General features: G+C 39.3%; 1 protein-coding gene across 2 annotated transcripts in view; it reads left to right on the forward strand.

Annotated features, from left to right (window-relative positions):
* Positions 1-24602, forward strand: part of IL1RAPL1 (interleukin 1 receptor accessory protein like 1) — a 1300731-nt gene that overhangs the window by 706868 nt on the left and 569261 nt on the right. For both annotated transcript variants that reach the window (XM_075263837.1, XM_075263838.1), the window contains exon 5: positions 3762-3915. In XM_075263837.1, coding sequence (XP_075119938.1) covers positions 3762-3915 — 154 coding nt within the window. The remainder of the gene's footprint in view (positions 1-3761; positions 3916-24602) is intronic.

Below are 24602 nucleotides of genomic sequence, written 5' to 3' on the forward strand. Positions count from 1 at the left end.
ATCAGCATTTCATTATAATCATTAGCAGCTAGTATATCTAGTCAAGGTGCTGAGAAGCTTCTCATTCAATTCCTGCCAATCCAGTAATTGGACTTTATATTAGAGATACGCAATATCTTCTGATTACAAGTATGAATAGGAAATGTATTCAAGTAGGCATACAGAGAAGGTTGTTGTAATATATTACATGTAGACCTATATTGTGTTTCTTCTTTTCACCATTAGAACCATATAGACTTGATATAATACAAGCAGTTCATTCTGATTTACTTTACATGTAACATATTATCTGATAAGTAATAGAAAAGCACTTAATGGTCATTTTATACAAATAAATCCATACATTCATACTGGAATAATAAGCTAACTATAATAACTTGCTAGTTGCAAATTGGTTGCAATTTGTAAAAAAAAAAATCTATAATATGAGGGAGAAAAAAAACACACATAAAAGATCAACATAGATCTATTGCTATTAAGCATAGTAATCAAGGTCACTTGGAGCACTCTGATGTCATAATTAGAGATGAGCGAGTAGTATTCGATCGAGTAGGTATTCGATCGAATACTACGGTATTTGAAATACTCGTACTCGATCGAGTACCACTCGCTATTCGAATGGAAAAGTTTGAAGCAGAACCAGCATTGATTGGCTGAATGCTATACAGTCGGCCAATCAATGCTGGTTCTTCTCCAACCTTTAGAATTCTTCTCCGTGCAGCTTCCCCGCAGCGTCTTCCAGCTCTGAATTCACTCTGCCAGGCATCGGGCCTGGGCAGAGCCGACTGCGCATGCCCGCGCTACAAGAAAATGGCCGCTTTGACTGTAAGCGGCCATTTTCTTGTAGTGCGGGCATGCCCAGTCAGCTCTGCCCAGGCCCGATGCCTGGCAGAGTGAATTTAGAGCTGGAAGATGCCGCGGGGACGCTGCACGGAGAAGACTTCTCGGAGGATCCAGCCCGACCCTCACTCGTGGACTTGGTAAGTGTAATTTGATTGAATGTTGCCTACCCCTGAAAGGAGCATTTTCCTACCATAGACTATAATAGGATTCGATATTCGATTTGAGTAGTTGAATATTGAGCAGCTACTCGAAACGAACATCGAATATCGAACATTTTACTATTCGCTCATCTCTAGTCATAATATCTTGACCCAGTATCATGATAGTATCATACATGACCGATGAGGCTCAATCATAGGCCTTAGTGGTTCCCAATGAGTGTGACATCAGAGAAAAAACTGGAAGAGGTCGTAGGAGCCACCAGGTGAAGACAGGATGCCCAGAAGAGATGAGGAAAGATGAGTATATGTGTTTTTTGGGGGGTTTTGTCTTCCCCCCTTCCCCTTCCTTTATCCTTTGCTTTGTAGACTCTGGGGGTCTGATATTTTTTGAGAAATACATAATGAACCCAACTCTTTACAAATTGGTTTGCTCATCTCTAGTACTATCTATTGGCCATTGTTGATGTGGTGCTCTACTCATGGGATAGTGTGATCTAGAACCAAGGCAGCTTAGCCTGACACTAGGGGTATACAGTAATATGGCTTCTTGGGTACAAACCCTACAGGTACTGTGCCGTCACATTCTCCATTTACCACTACCGCTAATAAACTAGGTAAAGTATATTTCTGTAAGGTGATCAATACATGGACTTAGAGCCTAATATTCACTTTCACAAATTTTGCTTAGCAACAATAAATCAATGTCTAGAAAACAGTGACATGTGATTTACAGTATGTCATTTTTCTACAAATGTGTTAGGAAAAAACGTAAATTCCGAAGACAAAGTTATGACATCATCTTTTCACCATCCATCATGGGTAACAGTAGCAACTAGCCTTACGCAAATCATCAATGTTAGAAATCCAGGACACTTTTTAAAACTTTACTGTATGGCAATTTAGAAGTTGAATGCCGTATTCAACATGATTCACATCAATTGCAGCCCAATTTGAGTTATTTAGTGTCTTATTGTGTGGATAATGTTCTACATTCAATTGAATCCTGATTAAAATTAATTGGTTCATTGATTTCTGAAAGAATAGCAACGTCCCTGCAGAGTATCGCAAAGGGATGTGACAAGTCAGAACCTTGGCCACTAACTACAAGCTTCCAAAATATGACAATACTTCAAGCATTTGTGCAATCGTTCAGTACAGAGTATAGTCTAAGTCTATCGTCTAATATATTTTATGCAGCTAAAAAATGTCAAAAGAAGTCACAGAAGAACAAGGTCCCTAGTGCATTAGCACTTAAATAAATTAAAACATAACTTTTATTCAGTTCTATTAAAACCAAAAGGACATCCCTAATATAAAATTACAGCATAGACTATTTTACTGCACAGAGATATAGATGTAACCCAGGTCCTAAGTTGAAATCCTTGACCAGTGGCATAACTAAAGTCTTGAGGGCCCCAGTGCATTCTTTTGTCCGGGGCCCCTACCTCATCCCTACACCAAATTATTGATACTGATGGTTATGGTGCTAAGGAGTTTAATCTTAATCCTTAATGTGGTTAGGGTAATCTGTGGGTCTCCTTGGTTTATGGGTCAGATGGAAGCTGCATTCTCCATACTGACACCAGTGCTTATGGGCCCCCTAAGGCTCCTGAGCCCCAGTGAGACTTCACCTTCTGCACCCCCTCAAGTTATATCCTTGTCCTTTACTACTAAATGTATCTCCCTGTACTGAAAATTCAATAATCAGAGTAAGACATGAGGACATATAATCTTTTTGATCCAGTATAGGTATTGTGGTAAATACCAGGGTGTCCAAATTCAGTCTGCGGGTAGACCACCAGATTACCTTGATCCACCCCAAGTCATTTCACACACCTTCCTTCCCCATGTCTATTTACCAGCTGTTAAAGGAGACAATGTTGCTGTATCTCTGTAGTAGGGAATAACAATACTTGATGTGTATATGTGCTTGCTTTCTCACATATCCCTAAACCACAGCTGTTATATTGACAATAAGTACTCCTCATGATGTATCGAAAGAGGGTAAGGAGCTATAAATATACCTTATCTGCAATAGATAGTTAGAGAGGGAGGTATCATATGCCAAAAGTCAGGGGAAGAGACTCCCTTGACTTTTGTTCACTTCTGCTGTTTGAAGGGGTCATGCAGCCCCCCACCCTCTTTAATGCTTACATCGACTCATTTACATAGAGAAAACAATCTTGAGATCTGTTCTGGTGGTTTTCAATATGATTCTTAAATGGCTATGTGATTTTTACTAAAAAATATCTGTTCATTTTACACAGGAAGCTTTTTTTGACAAAAGAGTCTGGCCACTTAATCAACTTGAAAATCTCTCCAAACACATCTTGGTAGGGTTATTGGCTGCGCCTTGTCTGCCAGAATGGTTCTCTGTGCAGCCTGGCTCTACTTGTCATATAAATGAATGTATTAATTATTTACTTACAATAGTTCTTTTCTTTTTGGAGTATAAAAAGTACATTACACAGTAAAATGTAAATGGATCAAATTTTAACCAATGAAATTCTCCTACTTTGCTGGTCCCTTGTCTTCAAATATCCATACATGGTCCAAAGCATCAGTTATCCTAAAAAACAAAATTCAAAAAGTTGCTTTTGGCTATTTGTATATTTGAAATTATCTATAGAAGTAATGGGCCATTGCAAATGACATAATTATCATATGAATGCGATATGAATATATGTGATATTTTTCATGAGCGGTGATGACATCATCATCATCATGTGTCTGATGCATATTTATATGTTTTATCAGGAATGCAAAGCAAAGACATGGAGGCCCAGTATAATACTGAAAAGGGACACTCTGGTTATCAGGGAAGTAAGAGAAGATGACATAGGGAATTACACCTGCGAACTGAAGTATGGAAGTTTTTTAGTACGAAGAACAACCGAATTAACAGTAACAGGTAATTGCAACGCATTTACATAAGCTTTGACTATATTATGTTTTTTTATTCACATTGGTATTGGTATCATCTTTGTTTTTTTACATTTAAAGGGAGTATGTCACCAACAAACCTGATAAAACCAAGAACAGTGATTTCTATACAGTATACTAAGCACTATCTTATATCTTTATATAATTCAATAGATGTACCATTTGCATGAAAAAGGTCACTTTTACAAAACTGCAAAGGAGTAACTGCAGTGAGGGTGTACCGGAGCCTCAGGTTTTCTGACCTCAACACAGAATCCTTGGAAGCTCTTACACCCCCCCCCCATCCCAATTGAGCCCCATTTGAATATTTAGAAAAACATCTACTGGACTATCCATATGTAAGATGCTCCACATATTGTCACCTACAATGCAGTATTGCTGGGTTAGTATCAAGGTTCCCGGTGACAGACTCTGCTTATTGTAAATTGCACAAACTTCTTGTAACATTCTTTATTGCAGTCAGTATTATCTTTAACAGCTTTGTGCATTGTAATAATATCATTGAGTAGACCAGGCAGTTTGGGAGCTTTGTTGGAGAAGCTTTTGGCTCTTACAACTGCATCTCCCCTATTTTATTAAAACTTGCAGGGCTAGTCCAAAAATGAACAATCCTTTTAACTTTTAAATCAGCCAGGGGCATTGAAAAAAGTAAAAAAAAAAATCCTCACCTGTCCCAGATGCTCTTGTGTACACTGATATGTTCCGGTCCTACTGCTGTATGGGTCTATTCTGGAGTTCCACTGAAGCTGCTGATAGGCCTCAGCAATCACGTGACCACTGAGGTGAATCAGTGAATGGCATGCGATGTCACTACCTGTGACATCATGGGTCTCTTCCCGAGGCCTGCGGAGGCCGCTGATTTGCCTCAGCAGTCACATGACTGCTGAGGCCAATAAGTGCTCGTTCACATCTGCGTCGTCGGTCCTTATTGCAGGTTTCCGTTTCCTGCATAAAACAGATGCAGGAGACGGAAACCTGCAGGAGACTTTCTCACCCATTCATTTGAATGGGTGAGAAAGCTGGCCGGCCGTGCGCGGCAGTGAGCGTTTTGCGCTCTCCGCGCGAAACCGAGTTTTATAATCCGGACACAGAGTCGGACATGCACTACTCTGTGTCCGGATAAAAAAATCCGGTTTCGCGGCGGAGAGCCTAAAACGCTCACCGCCGCGCACGGCCGGACCCGATCTATGGTTTCCGTCTTCTGCCATGCAGAAGACGGAAACCATAGTACGGAGACCCCAGACGCAGGTGTGAACCCAGCGTAAGCAGCTTCAGAGAGACCCATTCAGCAGTAGGACTGGACCGTGCCAAGAGGACACCGGAGCACTGGGGACAGGAGAGTATGATTTTTTTTTTTTTCTTCATTGCCCCCATTTAAAAGTTTAAGGGGTTTATTCAATTTTGCCTGGACAACACCTTTAAGTGGGATATCTTTTTATTTAAATTTGAGTTTCTTGTGTTGGTAAGCATAAAAATTGTGTTTGTCTTTTTTCTTTGTATTTTTTTTTTTTTTTTACCGTATCTGAAACCAATAATTGACATTTCTAGTAAATATCAGTTTGGGCAGTTTAGATTCAGAGCCATCACACTGTTTTCTGTGTTTCTATTATCATAAATCATCTGGCATTTTAACTAACTAAACTAGAAAAGTGGTATATGGGAAAAATCAGAAATCGGTATTATATTTTCACTTGTAAATCTTTGGTTATGGGTAAAGTCGATGTGTAACCCCGCTGGGCATATTCAGCATATATGTTGATAGGATAAATCAGCCTTTATGAGCCTTTTCTGCTGCATTTATTGCCATATCAATTTCTGTCTTTTGTATATTATGCTAAATGAAAAAAATATAATAGTCCTATACCGATAAATATGTCCAGGTATTGTGGTAAAGCGTCCATCCATGATGATATAACCAACCTTTGATTTTTAATCATATTTCGTCATATATCATAGTTCTTAATTTTATTAGGATGTTATGCACCAAACCAAAATATGTCTTCAACATAACTTGTAGTATGATTTTATAGGACTGAGTAATTTGCTTATTTAGGGATTGTATATGACCAATGGATACACCCATGGGCATCTCATGTCATAAGGCAAATGTCCATAAGTATCTTGTCTATGAATAAAAGATATATCCGTGTCAACCCTGCTGAGGGATACTTCCAAAGGAATTAAAGAACATAGCCTGTGTACAGAAATAAGACAGAATAAAACAAACATAACCTCCTTCAGGCAACCAAGATCAACAAGATCAACTTACAGGAACTGAGCGGTAAAGAGATTATATAAGGACATTAAAGTGTATTTAGTTATTTCAGTGCTACGTATATTGCTCAGGAGAATCAATTTAAGATGCAGACTAAAAGGCCTGTTTACCCTCGCAGCCATCTCTGCTATTGCTTCAATACATCTAAAATTCAGGCAAAAAATTGGGCTTGGTGTATTGAGATTTTTGCATTATAAGAAGTAAACCACTATAAGAGTTAAAATTAAGCTAATTACAAAAATCTTGACTGAAAATAACCTATAGTTCGTCGTATAAATTTCCTATGGATGTCCCCCCCCCCCCCATTATCTGTCCTCATTGCTGGACATGGCCGCATATGTGGGTTAAATTAATCTTTTATAAAAATGTCAGGAGAAAAACAAAGCATCTCTGCCTGTTCTGGTCTCTGCACTACCCTCTGCTCTCATGCTGCGGCGCAGGAGGCGTGTGCAGTTTGATAACTTGCTTAGAGTTTTTGGTTTTGTTGTCTGAACACTGTCCTATTCCTTCACCTTGTTAATTGATTTTCCACCACACCCATCTCCTTCACCTTCATTTCCCTCTGCTCCTCTAAGAGTTAAGTTTTGTTTAGCCCTGTGATTGACAGCCTGCCTTCCTGTCATGTTCAGGGCGGTTTCTTCCTCCCTATTTATTCTTGGTTTGCATTCACATTGTTGCTTGCTATTGCTTTGTGCGTGCTGGCTTTTACTCTTGCTGTTTTTTTTCATGCATTCTGACTCTTGACCTCTGGCTTTCCCTATTGACTACTCTTTTGGATATCGATTTTGACACTGCATTGCTCGACTGTTACCGAACTCTGGCTAGCTGACCTCCCTTTGTTGTTGTTTGTCTTTTCTGTGTTTTATGTTTCATGTACACAGGAAGGGATCGTCTCCAAGTTGCCGCCTATTACATAGGATAGGACTAGGCAAACAGGAAGGGACAGTGGGAGCTTCAGCTTAGGACTCACTGTCCCTTGTGCCCCTTCCCAGGGTTTCCAGCAGCTACTTGGGAATTGCTGCTACTATTGCAATCCCTAACAATACCCCTTTTAAAGAGGACCTTTCATCAGATTGGGCACATGCAGTTCTATATACTGCTGGAAAGCCGACAGTGCGCTGAATTCAGCGCACTATCGGCTTTCCCGATCTGTGCCCGGTGTAAAGCGCTATCGGTCCCGGTACTGTAGCGCATTACAGTCAGAAGGGCGTTTCTGACAGTCTGAATTCAGCGCACTGTCAGCTTTCCAGCAGTATATGGAACTGCCTGTGCCCAATCTGATGAAAGGTCCTCTTTAATTGTATGGTTTTGTCTATCACGGCATAATAATAATAAAAAAAATCTAGTTCTTTCAAGGTTTTAAGGTCTGATTATCTGTAGCACTTTATCGGCCTCTCACATTATTCTGGAGGAATTCTGGCTCACTCTTCTTTACAATTTTGTTTCAAGGCATTGAAATCTGTCTATTTGCAACCCTCTTTCTTAAAGTTCTTCCATAGCATTTCAATTGGGTTGTCATAACAGTGACTGGTCCATTGCAATATCTTGAGCTTTTTTTTTTTTTTTTTTTTTTTTTAGCCGTTCTGCTGTCAATTGTTTGCATGCTCGGGATCATATAAGCATTACCCAATTTCAGCTAAGTTTTGCTGTTGGATAGATGGCCTTATATTTGATTCTAGAATATGTTGGTACATACAGGAGTTAAAGTGGTTGGCTGTTTTCAGGCCAATATTGAAATACAAATGTTTTTGTTTATAAATTAAAAAGTTGTCCAATTTTCCAATGGATCAATCCCTCATGGTTTCCTAGATTTCTGTCATTCATTCTGGTTACTGCCAGTGAATAAAAAACAGTCCATGGTCATGTGATATTCATTCTACGGTCATGTGATATACAGTCCATGGTCATATTATATATAGTCTATGGTTACGTGATGATCACACCAGGGCACAGCTCGTAACCAGGCGCATGTCTTATTACTGTGCTGTGAGTGTAACGAGCTGTGCACCTGTGTGTACTTCACATGACCATAGACTGTATATCACATGACCATGGACTGATTTTTCTCCCATTTTAATTTTTTTTTTTTTTTTAATATACAGACAACTTTTGTCTCTCAATATTTGTCTTAAAGTGGCCAACTCCTTAATGATCAATTCAGTAACTGTAAAGTTTATGATGCAACATTTTGTGACCTATGTTGATATATAAGATTTTTTTGGCATTTGTGCACAACATTGTAGAACTTTATTTGTCTATAGCTGGCTTTTATACAATGAAGAGGATGTTGGAGTGATTGTACTATATTAAGGGGTTGACCCCAGGATGAACTACCGGTATGTTAGCTATTTTGTTTTTTATCGTGTGCATTTTTTTGTGCTTTTATATTCTGGTAGTGTATTTTTTTACATCTTATTGCAAACCACATGTTGTTCTTTTGTAGTCTCATACATCTATAAAAAAGTATAATTCTAAGAGATTGCACTTGGTTTTTCTTATGATGGTAGATCATGTCTGTCATTTCGTATACTTTGTCACTAAAATGACTCTTTGAAAAGGTAACATACAGTCTCTCTTAAATGCTTTCATCCCATATATACCTAAGAGAACAAGAACACTCATTTATTCTATTCTTGTAGCAGTCAAGATGGCCATAGCTAAGGGTTGTATGACTCAAACTGTTCCATTAGACCTTATTAAGAGTAAACTAGGATGGATAATAGCTAGCAATAAACTGACAAATTGAGAAATGGTCAATCAAGGTATCAGACCAGTGTTCAGCCAACTCCTATAGTTTATCCATGTCTGTCTTGTAACTTGTATACTATTCTGTGTGATTATTTGTGTCCATCTGGGGTTAGTCTTGTGGACCCAGTTTAGTATTATTATTAAGATTAAGATCATTATTAAGATTGTATGAAGAAAAACATTGCAGCTGGCTGAACACTGTGCGTGATGTTCCGTGTGCACAGGTATGCCGGCTGCTGACACCACTGCGATACATTGTATCCACTGTTCCTGCTGCTGTAGGATGAGCTGGGAGTTGCCCGCTGTGCATCCACTAAGCATCGTATGCGGCCGGGGATCCACTCTCCCAGCTCATCCCACAGCAGCAGGAACAGTGGATACAACGTAAGGTATCACAGCAGTGGCTGCAATGTTTTTCTGTACACATTCTTTGCGCAGCAAGCACATCTCAGCGTAGCGCAGTGGTGGCAGCAGCACACAAAAATAAAATAAGACATCCCCTGAAAATAAGACATAGCATATCTTTAGGACCAAAATTTAATATAAGACACTGTCTTATTTTCGGGGAAACACGGTATTAGATGATTTGTATTATATTAGATGACTTGTGTCTATCTGGGGTTAGTCCTCTGGACCTAGTTTAGTATTATTATATTAGATGACTTGTGTCTATCTAGTATTAGTCCTCCGGACCTAGTTTAGTATTATTATATTAGATGACTTGTGTCCATCTAGTATTAGTCCTCTTTACCCAGTTTAGTATTATTATATTAGATGACTTGTGTCTCTCTGGGGTTAGTCTTCTGGACCCAGTTATGATTATTTTTGATCATTATTAGATGACTTTTTCTTTCTGTTCAGACAAGTTCACAAGACAAGCTATATTTATTTAATGACATATAGTATTATGCTCTGTATTTTGCGCTTTGCAATTTATCACTCAATAACTCTTTAGCTCACCTTGGTGGAATCATTAAAGGGATTCTACCATTAAAGCAACTTTTTTTCTAATTACCACATCGGAATAGCCTTAAGAAAGGCTATTCGTCTCCTACCTTTAGATGTGATCTCCGTCGCGCCATTCCTTAGAAATACCAGTACTTACCGGTATGCTAATGAAGTCTTGGCAGCAATGAGGGCATCCTTTTTCTTCATCTGCTTCCTCCCCTTGTCTGTCGTCTTCTTTCTTCGTCATGTCTGACACCTGCGCAGTCAGCTCTGACAGCGAGACCCTGTTAGAGCTGACTGCGCATGCTGGCCGGCGGCCATATTTCCAAGGCTGCAATTGCACGCATGCTCACGGACCTTACTGAGCATGCGCAGTACACTCTGTTCAGCGAAGATGTGAGGAGCGTACTGCGCATGCGCGCAATTGCAGCCTTGGAAATATTGCCGCCAGCTGGCATGCGCAGTCGGCTCTAACAAGGTCTCGCTGTCAGAGCCGACTGCGCAGGCGTCAGACATGACGAAGAAAGAAGACAACAGAGAAGGGGAGGAAGCAGATGAAGAAGAAGAAGGACGCTCTCATTGCTGCCGAGTCCTCATTATCATATTGGTAAGTAACGGTATTTCTAAGGAACGGCACGACGGAGACCACATCTAAAGGTAGGAGATGAATAGCCTTTCTTAAGACTATTCTGACGTGGTAATTAGAAAAAAAGTTGCTTTAATGGTAGAATCCCTTTAAGATTTTTCTATTGAACATTATTTTTTAACTATCCTATAGACGTTTAAATGTAAGAACAGAGAGTAGAATGTTACAGACTATAGATGCCCTGTAGATGTAGATAAAACTTGAAGTTTTACTATTATATACCGGTAAGTCATATGACATTGGGTATGTGCACTACAACCTCTATAGGATAATGAGAAAAAATAGGAAGAGGAGAAAAACAGTAGAAGTAAATGATATGGTTATGTATAATACATTGGTAATGTATGGGGGAATTGCTCCGTTACTTTATGCTGCATGTTTATTGCAAACTTGATGCATTTCTCTATACTTCACAAATGTGTGCATCAGCTATGTTAACATTTTAAGATGTCACTGCGGAAATAACTCTTTTTTTTCCGGTGACAGCAGTTTATTTATGACAAGCTGAAATACATCCTAAGCTCACAATTTGCTGCATAGAACATTTTAGCATTTCCACAAATCCATCACTAACTGAAATAAAGCGCATAGAAAAATGAAAGTTGCCACAGCTTCCATTCACCCCGGCTGTTATATTTATTTCTCAATGTAACACTAATAAATAAAGATCCTTTGATAATGGCGGGTAATACCCACCTGTCAGATTACGGCAATTGCAATAGGTTGTAAAATAAATGTGAGAAATCAATCATGGTCTAGGAAATCTCAGTTTTAGTATCAGCTTGTGATTTTTTTAGTATATAAAATAAATTAATTCTGTGGCCGGGGACATTTAATTATTGCATAGTGAATAGACAAAATGGCACACATCAATATATAATTTTCTCCTGGCCTCTAATATGCTGCCGCTAACAGATCAAGTCTATTTTTATTTGCTTCATATCAGCCGTACTGTCAGTTACATTGTACAAGAAATAATGTAGGTGCTTAGACAAGGGCAGCTCCTGAATACAGCGTCTACCCATATTCCACGACCATCCGCCGGAAAAGATGAACTCAATGGAATTCGGAAAATCTAAAGGGCATAAAATTTGTGAAATATTATTTTTCTTCTTTGACGCGATGCTTAATTCCAATGTTCATAGCTCATATAAATGTTCAGCTATTGAATGTGAGTCACTATAGAGGGATTATCGAAATATTTTTCTGCTTCACAAAAAGAAATAATCACTTTTGGTTGAATGGATGAGCTTTCTAAACTTAAGATGGAATACATGAGCAGAGATACAGATACATTACCTTTCCTCTTCACTGGACATATCCACATATGTGTGTATAGAAACAGTATTTTACGGCAATACGTGATACTGTATTATAACAGGATATACTATGTGTGTCTATCTGTGGCTACCCATTGCTGGCAATGTGGATATGAGCCACTTAGGGGTTTTGTTACATTTCAATATTGTGTTGAATTGTTTTCATGAAAAATTGTCCTTAAGAAAATTAAATATGTTAAAGAGGACGTTTCACCATCTGGGGCACATGCGGTTTAATACACCGCTAGAAAGCTGACAGTGCGCTGAATTCGGCTTTCACATTCTGTGCCCCCGGTGAAGAGCCATCGGTGCCGGTACTGTAGCCCTTCCTCACAGCAGCGTCTATAGCACTGTACTTTGAGTGGGGTCATTGCTTACCGCCCAGTGATGACGCTGAGTGGTGAGGAATGCCCCCAGTACTCGTCTATGGACATGTACTATCAGGAGGGGAGGGAGGGCTCCTCACCACTCTCACAGTACAGCGCTATAGACGCTACTGTGAGGAAGGGCATTTCTGACTGACTGTCAGAAACGCCCTTCTGACAGTGAAGGGCTATGATACCGGCACCGATAACTCTTCACCGGGTGCACAGAACGGGAAAGCTGATAGTGCGCTGAATTCAGCTTTCTAGCGGTGTATTACACTGCATGTTCCCCAGAAGTTGAAAGGTCCTCTTTAAGGGTGGACACATCTATACGTGGGAGATCTCTAGTAATAAAGTCCTTCTATAAGACAAAGCAATGTGTTTCATGAAGAAACGGCCCAGTATAACTTCTATTGTAAATGTTAACACCGTAGTATATGTATTTATTTTTTATTATTTTTTTAATGTAGATTGTGAGCCCCACATAGGGATTACAATGTACTTTCTTCCTCTATCAGTATGTCTTTGTAGTATAGGAGGAAATCCACGCACACAAGGGGAGAGCATACAAACTCCTTGCAGATGTTGTTCCTGGCAGGATTTGAACTCAGGACTGCAGCACTGCAAGGCTGCAGTGATAACCACTGAGCCACTGTGTTGCCCCTGCCACAGACATTTTTTTTTTTTTTTGTCTTTAAATGCCTGATTTCCAATAGACATAACTTTTTTTTTTTTCTATTAACAGAGCAGTAGGAGCACATAATTTTTTTCTGGGACGAAATGATAATGGAATCAGTTAATATAATTTAATATTTAATTAATTATATTGTTAAATATAATTCTGGGGATACTAAATACATATTTTTTATATTCTTTTAACCCCTTGTAGGCATTTTTGGACACAGAGTAACCTATTATGTATCTGTTTAACTCTATTTATGCATTTTTATATGTGTTCAAAGGAAGGAAAATGATTTAAATCCTATTAATATTATAAATGTGAAAGTTTGTGAGTTTGTGGGTTTGTGTGTTTGGATGTTTGCATGTTCGGATGTTTGTTCCTCAATCACGGAAAAACCGCTCCACCGATTTGGCTGAAATTTTCCACAAACATAGTTAATACACCCGATTAAACAATAGGCTACTTTTCGTCACAATAGCGCACATACGTTTTTCCCAGGACCCCCACAAAACCCAAACTCACACCACTATCTCTGCAATCTCACACACTTTGGACCCCGATTTGGCTGAAATTTTCCACAAACATAGTCCCTACACTCGATGGCGCAATAGGCTACTTTTCGTCACAATAGCTCACATACGTTTTTCCCAGGACCCTTTGGATGTTCGGATGTTTGGCGGTCAATCACGCAAAAACCGCTCCACCGTTTTGGCTGAAATTTTCCACAAACATAGTCCCTACACTCGATTGCGCAATAGGCTACTTTTCGTCACAATAGCGCACATACGTTTTTCCCAGGACCCTTTGGATGTTCGGCTGTTTGGCAGTAAATCACGCAAAAACCGCTCCACCGATTTGACTGAAATTTTCCACAAACATAGTTATTACACTCGATTAAACAATAGGCTACTTTTCGTCACAATAGCGCACATATGTTTGTGCCAGGACCCCCACAAAACCCAAACTCACACCACCATCTCTGCAATCTCACACACTTTGGACCATAGCAAGCCACAAAATTCATATTGCCCTCTACAGCCTCGCCCCTAACCCCACACAATCACATATACATATACTTTACCACTTTGCCCCTCACCTTAACGATTCTCTAGGAGGCGCTCTTTAACGCTCCGGAGCAGCCATGTTTGCCCCCACCACTCTGACAATCCGCGACACCGCCCACCCATGTCAATACTCCTAGGCGGTCTAATAAATGCAAAAAAAAAAGTTAAAAAAAAGTAAAAAAAATATAAAAAAAATAAATAAAAAGGATTAAAAATTCAAATCACCCCCCTTTCCCTAGAACACATATAAAAGTAGTTAAAAACTGTGAAATACATACATGTTAGGTATCCGCGCGTCCTAAATCGCCCGCTCTACAAAGCTATACAAATATTTTTCCTGTTCGGTAAACGCCGTAGCGGAAAAAATGGTCAAAAGTGCCAAACTGCCATTTTTTCACTGTTTTGATTCTGCTAAAAATTTGAATAAAAAGTGATCAAAGCAATAACATTTCCCAAAAATGGTAGAACTACAAAGTACACCCCTTCCCGCAAAAAAAGACACCCTATACATCCCCGTACACGCAAGTATAAAAAAGTTACGGCTGTCGGAATATGGCGACTTTTCAAAAAATAATTTTTTAACACAGTTTTGGATTTTTTTTAAGGGGTCAAAATGTAAATAAAACCATATAAATTTGGTATCCCCGGAATCGTAATGAAGCACAGAATACAATACAATACATATCATTTTGGTTGCACAGTGAACGCCGTAAAACCAAAGCCCGTAAGAAAGTCGCAGAAATGCATTTTTTCTTCAAATCCACCCCATTCTGAATTTTTTCCCTGCTTCCCAGTACATTATATAGAATAAATAATGGTGGTATCATGAAGAAAAATTTGTCCCAGGAAAAATTAAGACCTCATATGGCTCTGGGAGCGGAGAAATAAAAAAGTTATGGGGTTTAGAAGGAGGGGAGTCAAAAACGAAAATCAAAAAATGCCATTGGCGGGAAAGGGTTAACTTCAAATACTTCTGTCCCAAAGTCACTATGTAAAGTTTCTCACAACACCGTATATATAGCAGCTCAAATACAAAGTAACTTCAACACAAAAGTCTCACGTATTCTCTGAATTACAGCAAAAACAAGATACAAACTTACATTTCATATCCCATCCCATATACACAGTACGAAAACCTTACCCCCGCCTGTATATACCCACTGCTACAATCACCGCAGACGAAGTCGCGGGTACCAGCTAGTGTTTAATATTTTTTTCTGTGTTTTTTTTTTTTTTTATCTTTTATTTTTAGACCCCCTAGGAGGTCAGCACACTCATTGCAGTGTATTGAAAAATACCAATGCATCTATTACAGTCTACCTAGCTCCTGGCTGTCATAGTAACAGATTACCACCCTGATAAAATGGCACCTTGGTTAGTTTTGATCAACACGTCAAGGGGGTCAATGCCCACAGTCAGTGTGAGCACTGATCGTGGGCATTGCTTTTGGATCTTTACTGTATTATACAACTAATTTACATTCATACTTCCAGGGACCATATCTTTTAAATGGATGGATGGATTCAAAAAATAAAAAATGCCAACTTTCCCATGGATACAATGGCAGTAAAATGATGTATGGCTTTTGGCATTTTGTACTTGGTGACATTCCCACTTAAGGCGTTTTCTGGAGGATGAAAATGATTTTTAAATGGCTCATAATGTCCCCAACAATCTCCCACCAAACTGATCTGGCACTGTCAAGGTCCCAGTAAGGTCTGAGCCATACCTAGGTTCCCTGGCAAACAGCTGTTTGAAGATATTGCAGCATTCTGGTGAGCACTACACTTCACATAAAACGGATGTACCTTGTACAGAGACTGTTCTTGGTAAAGCAGTTTTACCCTTTTCATTTGAATGGGGCTAAGCTTCAAACAGGCCGTGTTACCAATGAAAGCAATGTCACATGGCTTGTGACATAGAAACAATGCTCAGGAAGCACCATTACCATTTCAAATAGCTGATCAGTGAGGGTTCTGGGTGTCAGAACCCAATGATTTTCAATTGAAGAGTTATTCTAATAGTAACTCATCATTTAATAAAGGAAAGTGAACACCTTTAACCACTGTAAAAATGTTTCATTAGTTTCAGCTTTACGTTATTTAAGAATGCTAGTATACATTTCCTTCATAATATCATCATTATTGGTGTAAGTATAGGGGGTGCAGAGGTGGAAGTTGATACTGAGCCCATGGGAGGTCCCCAAAAAATCCATCTGTCCTATTCTAAATGACATAAGGGTCTCATTACATATTTTCATTGGCGCCCAACAGCTTCAAGTTACCCCTCTGATCATTATCATATTATATTGCACAAATTGGGGCTGACTTGCATTTCAAGAAGCCGCTGTATTGCAAGACAACCATTTTTTTTAAATGTTCCTTCAACTGGAGCAATTTATAGATTATTTTACCTCGAGGGTCCAATTGTGTCCACTATATAATCTCAGCCTTTAACTGACTATATGGCTACCATTCCCTCCCCTTACCTGCCGGTTTTATTGTCGGAGGCATTACATAACTGTCATCCAGGAGCGTGTGCAGTAAGATATTTATAATATAAAATATTATAAACAGGACATGACCGGCTAAGAACATTTGGTGCCCATTGTGTGGCTAAAGTTTCAGACATGCAAATAAATTGGATTTGTAAGAAAACAAACGATGAGAGAAGGACAAACTCCCATTTAGCATTAGTAAGATTTTTCTATTGATTGCCCGTAAAACATATTAAGATTAGTTGGTTACAAGCAGCTTTGCTGAAATAGACATCCAGCTTACATAAAGCAAACATTTTTCAACTCTTAATGTTTCCATAGCAACTAGTTCTTGTAGAGTTTTATACAATCTTTAATCTATTTTTTGTAATCTGTTTTTGAGTATTCTGTTTATAGGGAATTTGTATAAGGGAGACACAAACATTTAGTAATTAGAATTCTACATCACATGAATTAAAAAATAGAAAACTAAGAGAACACACTGTACAATGGATTCTAAGATACAACCAAGATACAAAATAACTGTAATTGTGCCAGGGGAAAAAAAACACATCACAATCATTTATACCAAGCTTAACTGGGCAAAAAGTTGTATTTTTCTGGATACTCTAGCCACTATTGTAAAAGCATACAGAGCTATATGAGAGGTAGTGGGGCCAATAATGTACCAATATAAAGGATTTACTGCAAATTACTTAAAGAGGACCGTTCATGTATTCAGGCACATGCGGTTTTGTATATCACTAGAAAGCCAACAATGCGCTGAATTCAGAGCACTGTCAGCTTTTCCCATTATGTTCCCCGGGGCAAGAGATTACGGTGCAATTACCAATACCTCTTCACTATAAGAAGGGCATTTCTGACACTCTAGCCAGGCTCTGAGGAACACCCTATCCCCCCTCTGCCGACTGTACTGTCCATAGCTCTGTACTGTCAGTTCCTTACTGCCCAGTCATGATGCTGAGCAGTGAGGAACGCCCCCTCAGTAGTAGTCTATGGACGAGTACTCCCTACTCAGCATCATCTCTGGGTGGTAAGGAACTTTCCCTCTGACAGTACAGATCTATGGACAGACTGTCAGGAGGGGTGTTCCTCATAGCCTGGCTAGGCTGTCAGAAATGTCCTTCTAACAGTGAAGGGATACCGGTAACTGCACCGATATCTCTTGCCCTGGAGCACATAATGGGAAAACCGAAAATGCGCTGAATTCAGTGCACTGGCGGCTTTTTAGCAGTATATAAAACCGCGTGTGCCTGAGGACATGAAAGGTCCTCTTTAAAAAGAGTCTGGCACCATCAACACAGCCCTGTAGATTGAATTAAAGGGATTTTTTCTCTTGTGAATTGGTGCCTCTGTTGCTGATATATCAGCATTTTCAGTGACATCCAAATTAGATCCTTGAAGCAATGAGGATCTTCTACTTTAGAAGACTGCACACTACTACATTATACTAAGGAAAAGTTAGGAATTTTTGTAGTATTAAAAAATATATAACATTCCCCTACCCCCCAGACTCTTCTCCAAGGGCAGGCAATAGAGATGAACGAACACTAAAATGTTCGGGGTTCGAAATCCGATTCGAACTGCCGCACACTGTTCGACTGTTCGAACGGGTTTCAAACCCCATTATAGTCTATGGGGGGAAATGCTCGTTTCAGGGGTATGCAACATTCGATCAAATTCTACTTACCAAGTCCATGAGTGAGGGTCGGGCTGGATTCTTCTCCCTGCGCAGCGTCCCCGCGTCCTCTTCCAGCCTTGAATTCACTCTACCAGGCATCTCGCCTGGGCAGAGCCGACTGCGCATGCCTGCACTACAAGCCGACATGCGCAGTCGGCTCTGTCCAGGCCAGATGCCTGGTAGAGTGAATTCAGAGCCGGAAGAGGACGCGGGGACGATGCGCAGGGAGAAGACTTCTAAAGGTAAGAGAAGAACCAGCATTGATTAGCAATGTATAGCATTCTGCCAATCAACACTGGTTCTGCATCGAATCTTAACTTCGAACACCTAGTAGTACTCGATCGAGTACGAGTATTTCGAATACCGTAGTATTCGATCGAATACCTACTTGATCGAGTACTACTTGCTCATCTCTAGCAGGCAACACCAAGAATTAAATTGATTCAGATTCCTCTTTCATTCGTCATTTAATGCTGTTAATTGACCAAATAAACTATCAGCACTTTCATTCTTACATTCCAGCATTAATATCTGCCTAAAACCTTTGCACAGTACTGTATGAGAAAGAGAACCCAAGATGGTGGAGGCAACCGCATCATTGTTCTATCGCTCTCTGCAATTTTTCTATTTTTTATTGCCAACACTTACAAAGAAAATCTATAGTCGGCAAATTGTTACCAAATCTCCAAATATAACTGTTCAATCTCTAACATACACTGAGCAAACCTTTCAATCTGTAAGTAAAGGGGATTTTTACAATCATTTGCCCATTAATACGAGGCAATAGGGGCTGGAAACGGTTAATACTTTACAGATGTATTTGCTGTATATCCTCCAATGATATTCGCTAGCATTGTAAGTATTGTATATCATTTCAATAATGTACTATGGGGTGGGGGCTTGCTTACTGTTTATACAGTGTTATATTCTGTGGTCCCAGGTTAGCACTGGACTGGCCTAGGTAGTAAAACTCTCCTTATTTCTTGTATTCTAATGTACTTCATTGATACTATACAAACATACATATTCAATGGCTAGCTAGCAGCAGGTTGCAAAGACCTCCGGCAGAGAAAAAATCAAGCTTTGAAGAATTCTGCCATTAAAACCACAAGGGACAGCCAGCAAACATTATGACACTGTCATAGGCTTTCACTCAGTGTGAGATTATTGCTATACTCCATAAGAGCATGTGCCACAAACTAATGCACTTCTGTGAGGCTTATGCTTGCATGATGTAAGAAGCTGACAGGAGAAGATGAAGTTATAACATAATTTATGCTGAGATGCTTTGGCATTTCATAAAAATAAGCCTTATTTTCAACTTCTCCAGTCATCTAGAATGACAGCGTATCTCATAGACCTGCTGAAAAAAATCTCAATAGTTACAGCAACTTTAATATGTTAGAAATAAATGTGCAACAAAAAACTTTTTTTTTTTTTTTCTAAATGATCAGCTGTTGTATTACACAATGCAGTACAGACGCATGACATTGTATCCAATGTATCCATTGTATCCATTGTATCCATTGTATCCAAGGTATATGACTAGAGCCCGCACTCTGCCCACCAGTCACCGCACATGTATGTATAATAGATGAGCCCTTTGTAATAGGGTCATATTGTTATATTAATTCAGAAGTAAAATGAGTGTTTTGTAGCTATCCCTATTGCTCACCACTAGGGGTCACTATATATATTCACAGAATTCAATCCCATTTATACTTTTCTCCTAAAGAATTCTTCAGATATACATAAAAGAGAATAGATTAGCATTACTATACCTGATGTGCAGCCAGGCAGCAGAAACAAGGGTCCAGTCATGGGCGGTGCCGCACTGCCATGTTATTCTCTCCATATTAATGTGTCTACTATCCTTTCAGAAGTGACCGCCTGTCATGTCAGCTGATGCTATGCTCATATCTGCACAAGGGTGTTCATTGTTTCTGTCCGTTGGAAGAAGAGCGGACAGACAGACCACTAACACAGCGGACACCAACAGACACCTTTGTTTTATACTGAAACTGTTGGACAAAACGGCAGACTTGTAGCACTTTGGTGGTCCATGTGACAAGGACTCCAAGTAGAGACTGGTGTGAACCCATTTATTTCTCTCAGTGAATTGCAAATGTGAACCCAGACGAATGAAGGGGGCTTAAGCAATGCAGACAGGACTAGATGCTAGGACCATGGCCGCAGTATGGCTATAAAGGGATTCAATCATTAAAATTCAATTTTTTCTCCTTAACACGTAGAAATAGCCTTAAGAAAGGCTATTCTTATTCTACCTTTAGATGTCTTCTCCCTTTTCTTCTGTATGCAAATGAGTTTTCTTGCAGCATTGGGGGCGGTTGGGCAGAACCGACTGTGCATGCCCAATGCCATTTTCTTGTGGCCGCTTACCCCAGCTTACTGTGTAACTATCCACAAGAAAATGGCCTCTTACATCAGTTTACTGTGTAAGTGGTCACAGGAAAATTGCCGCGGGCATGTGCAGTCAGCTCTGTTCGAGGTCCGACAGCAGATCCAACTGCGCATGCCTAGACGTTTGAAGCCAAAGCCGGAAGAATATGCAGGAAGAGGCTGTTCCAGGCGAAGATAGAGGCGGCACTGGAGATTTCTCTTGCAGCATTGGGGACGCCTCCAGTACTGTTTGAGTGCTGGGGACTGCCCCCATTGATGCGAGATAACTCATTTGCATACAGAAGAAAATTGGGATTTCTACCAAACAGCGACGCGGAGAAGACTTCTAAAGGTAGGAGAAGAATAGCTTTTCTTAAGACTATTCCTATGTGTCATGGACAAAAAATTGCATTTTAATGATTATATCACTTTAAAAAGGATTTATATAGATGTAGCAAAGCTTAATGTGGCATTTAACACATTAAATACACTGCTGCAGAAAACCTTAACTTGACTTTTTCAATTGCTTTTATTGTGTTAAGTCTTAATTTAAGGCTGCAGTTAACCTTTACTACATCTGCATTTAGGCCGAGTGCCCTATGTAGCATTGGCTATACCACGTTTCTGGCACACAAAAAAGGGAACATGGTTTTGAAGTCCACACAGTAAAACCCTTTTACCAAAATAAAGCAAGTCAAACAAGCTAAAACCAGATAGAGTACACATAGGGTGAGCCTGATAGCCAAGAGTTCAATGTCAAACCAGCCACCGTGTATTGTAGTAAAGATAATGCTAAGCACTTTCATACCTTTACATATTTTATCAGGTGCTACACCACCCTGAAAAAGCAGTTTTTAGAAATATGCAAATGAGGATAAAGTTCAGCGGGGGCGTGTCAGATACACCAGGGGCTCTGCCTTCATAGGGGGAATCTCCGCCCCATACACTTGATTGACAGTCTATTTCCATCCTACAGTTATGACACTACTTGTTAAATTCCTACACATACATCTCATAGTAGATGAGATGAGGTTGGATGAAGACATCAGTCCATCAAGTCCAACCTATAACCCTACAGTCCCCTACAGTGTTGATCCAGAGAAAGGCACAAAAAAAACATGAAGCTTATGCCAATTGCCCTATTTCAGGGGGAAAATTCCTTCCCAACTCCAATCTGGCAGTCAGTATTAAACCCGTGATCAACGTGTACTTAACAAAATCTAGAATCCATAACATGTAATATTGTTCTCTTCAAGAAAGGCATCCAGGCCCTCTTTGAACTTATATATTGAATCCACCATCACCACTTCCTGGGGCAGAGAGTCCTATAGCCTTCGATGATCTTACTGTGAAGAATCCCCTTCTATGTTCCTGGTGAAACTTTCTCTCCTCCAGACGTAGTGGATGTCCCCTTGTCACTGTCACAGGCCTAGGAGTCAAAAGATCATTAGAAAGTTCATGTTTCTCAGCAGGACACCTTGGAGACTCTAACATGTCACCATTTATTTGAGTATCATTTACATATTTAAAATGTCTATTTCAAGAAAATGGAGCCTTGATTTAACTAAAGTATGATGGTACTGCATGGCACGCATGGCACTGTGGCTGGTATTGATGTTGAGTTTCCTGGTGACAGACTCCCTTTAACTTGAGTCAGATAACTTGTTGCAGTATGATATCAGACTGCATTACATGTGTATACATCTACCTTCTACCTTCTACTGTTATTATTCTAATACACCTTGTACTTAAGATAATAAACCATTACTAGTTCACACAGCAGTAAAAAAACACCGTAACACACATACAAAATTAACACATTCATCATCAGCTTCTTAAAGTGAAAATCTTACATTTGATGCCAGAACAGCTATAGATGTTTACTACGTTATTTGCCATTTTTGACACCTTCCCTATTTTATTCCCATTTCTTATTAAAATCGGTTGATGCTGGGTATTAATATTTTTGCAATTTTATCTATGAAAACATATTTTCCTCTTTTTTTTCATTTTTTCTTTGCATTTCTTGGTTTTTCTTTTAGTACCTCTAGAGTGATCTGTATCTACTCTATCTGAAATAGGCCACCATCTCAGCAACTGGAATCAATTTCACTCTTCCTGTGACATTGGGTTTGGAAAGTCTTATCTAAATTGCAAAATGTAGGTTACTTGCGGTGACATCTTTGAATGGAAGGTTTTAAATAAATATACAGAAGCTACTCTATGCCATGGCTGGTTTTCATGCTATCATTTCCATAAACTGTATGGTGCTTAGAAATATTGCATTGCTTTATTATGTCAGCAATTGAAATGCATATTGTCAATGAAGGAATCCGTGTTTCACATGTGCACCCTTTTATCAAAGTCACTAAAATAGTTAAATTCTGGGCTTTTATTTTAGAATACATGGTAGTAAATTAGGAAGGAATTATCCACTAACATCCATGTTGGTGACTGCATTATTGTATTTATATACTGTGTTCATTATGTTTTATATTGGAAGAGGCACAAAAGGATTGTTCAGTTTACAAAATCCATTTTTCATATTCCACATTTGCAAATTTTGAACTAATAGGATTCTCTCCTTTTCTGGATCACTCTAACATAGACATTTCTTTCCGCTACAATATTCTCTCCTTTTCAGGACCTCTCTGACATAGACATTCCTTTCCACTATAGGATTCTCTCCTTTTCAGGACCTTGCTGACATAGGCATTCCTTTCCACTTCAGGGAATTTGGAGCTCATTTATCAAGACAAAGATATTCTCCACACCAGTCTTGATAATTCATGCCCCATCAGAGTTTGCAAACCTTTCCATAAATTAGGTTCCTGCCCTGAGGCCCTAAGTAGAAATCTATGCCAGATCCTTGCTGTCATAGTTTTCTGGCATCATTTATCCCAAAAATCAGCAAAGCTAAACCAACAACGAACAAACCCACAAAAATCCAAAATATTGGTGTAACTAAAATAGAACTATTAATAATAAACGGCATAAAAACACCATAGGTATCAAAGAATGCTCAAAAAGAGCCAATAACCACTTGCTCGGAATAGGAGATATCCATTGTACTATTCCTCAAAGGTATGGGTGTAGAGGAGAACACCCTATAGTAGATACTGACCCTATAAAACCCTAGCAAATTGGGTCTTGTACGTACCCTGCAAGTCTATCTTGGAGCCCCAGCCCTAAATGACGTCGGACCCCAACTGGAACCTGCCCTTGTGTGATGCCAACCCTACACAACACCTTACATAAAAAGAGTGAAATGTAGCTAATAAGAAAAAGCCTATATAACCCCAACATGCATGTTTCATGTAAGATGCATGCAATCTTCAGGAGATCTCAGTCACTGCAACATAGCGAGAAACATACCAGATAAATTCATGCACCTCCCTTCAGGGCTAGCAGTAGTTTCACATGCATAAAAACCCAAACTTATACCTCACTTGTACAAACATGCCAAATAGGTGCAGACAAAGGAGTATAGATGCCAGGTGCAGAATCTGTATGCTGAAGGATGCTCCGATGTATGTCCAAGCATTACAACCTTGATACTGGTCAGTGTATTACGGATACCTGTTTGTGTTTGTAGCCTGCATAATTTTACAGCAAGCATTTATTGGTTTATTGTTGAGCATTCTTTGTTACCTATGGTGCTTTTTTTTGTGCTATTTATTATTAAAAGTTATGTTTTAGTTACATCAATATTTTCCATCATTTATCTTGAAAGACTGGTGACAACACGATCTCTACCATGCCTCCTTGGAGGAAAGTGGCTTGCAGGGTACAGAACGGTAAGCCATGATGAATCGGCCTTTTAGAGTTTGCTTTCCATACAGATAAAAGCTGACTGTTGAGGAACATTTTATGATCTCCTTATCCTCAAGGAACATGTTCTTCAATAAGATTTCATCTCAATGCTCTATATGTACTAAAATATGTATAAGGAGATGAATCTAATTAGGACTCATTTCCCATAATTCATATCTCATGATTTATACAAAACTATATACATAATTAGATCTAT

The sequence above is a fragment of the Leptodactylus fuscus genome, chromosome 2, assembly GCF_031893055.1.
Source record: "Leptodactylus fuscus isolate aLepFus1 chromosome 2, aLepFus1.hap2, whole genome shotgun sequence".
Classification (NCBI taxonomy): domain Eukaryota; kingdom Metazoa; phylum Chordata; class Amphibia; order Anura; family Leptodactylidae; genus Leptodactylus; species Leptodactylus fuscus.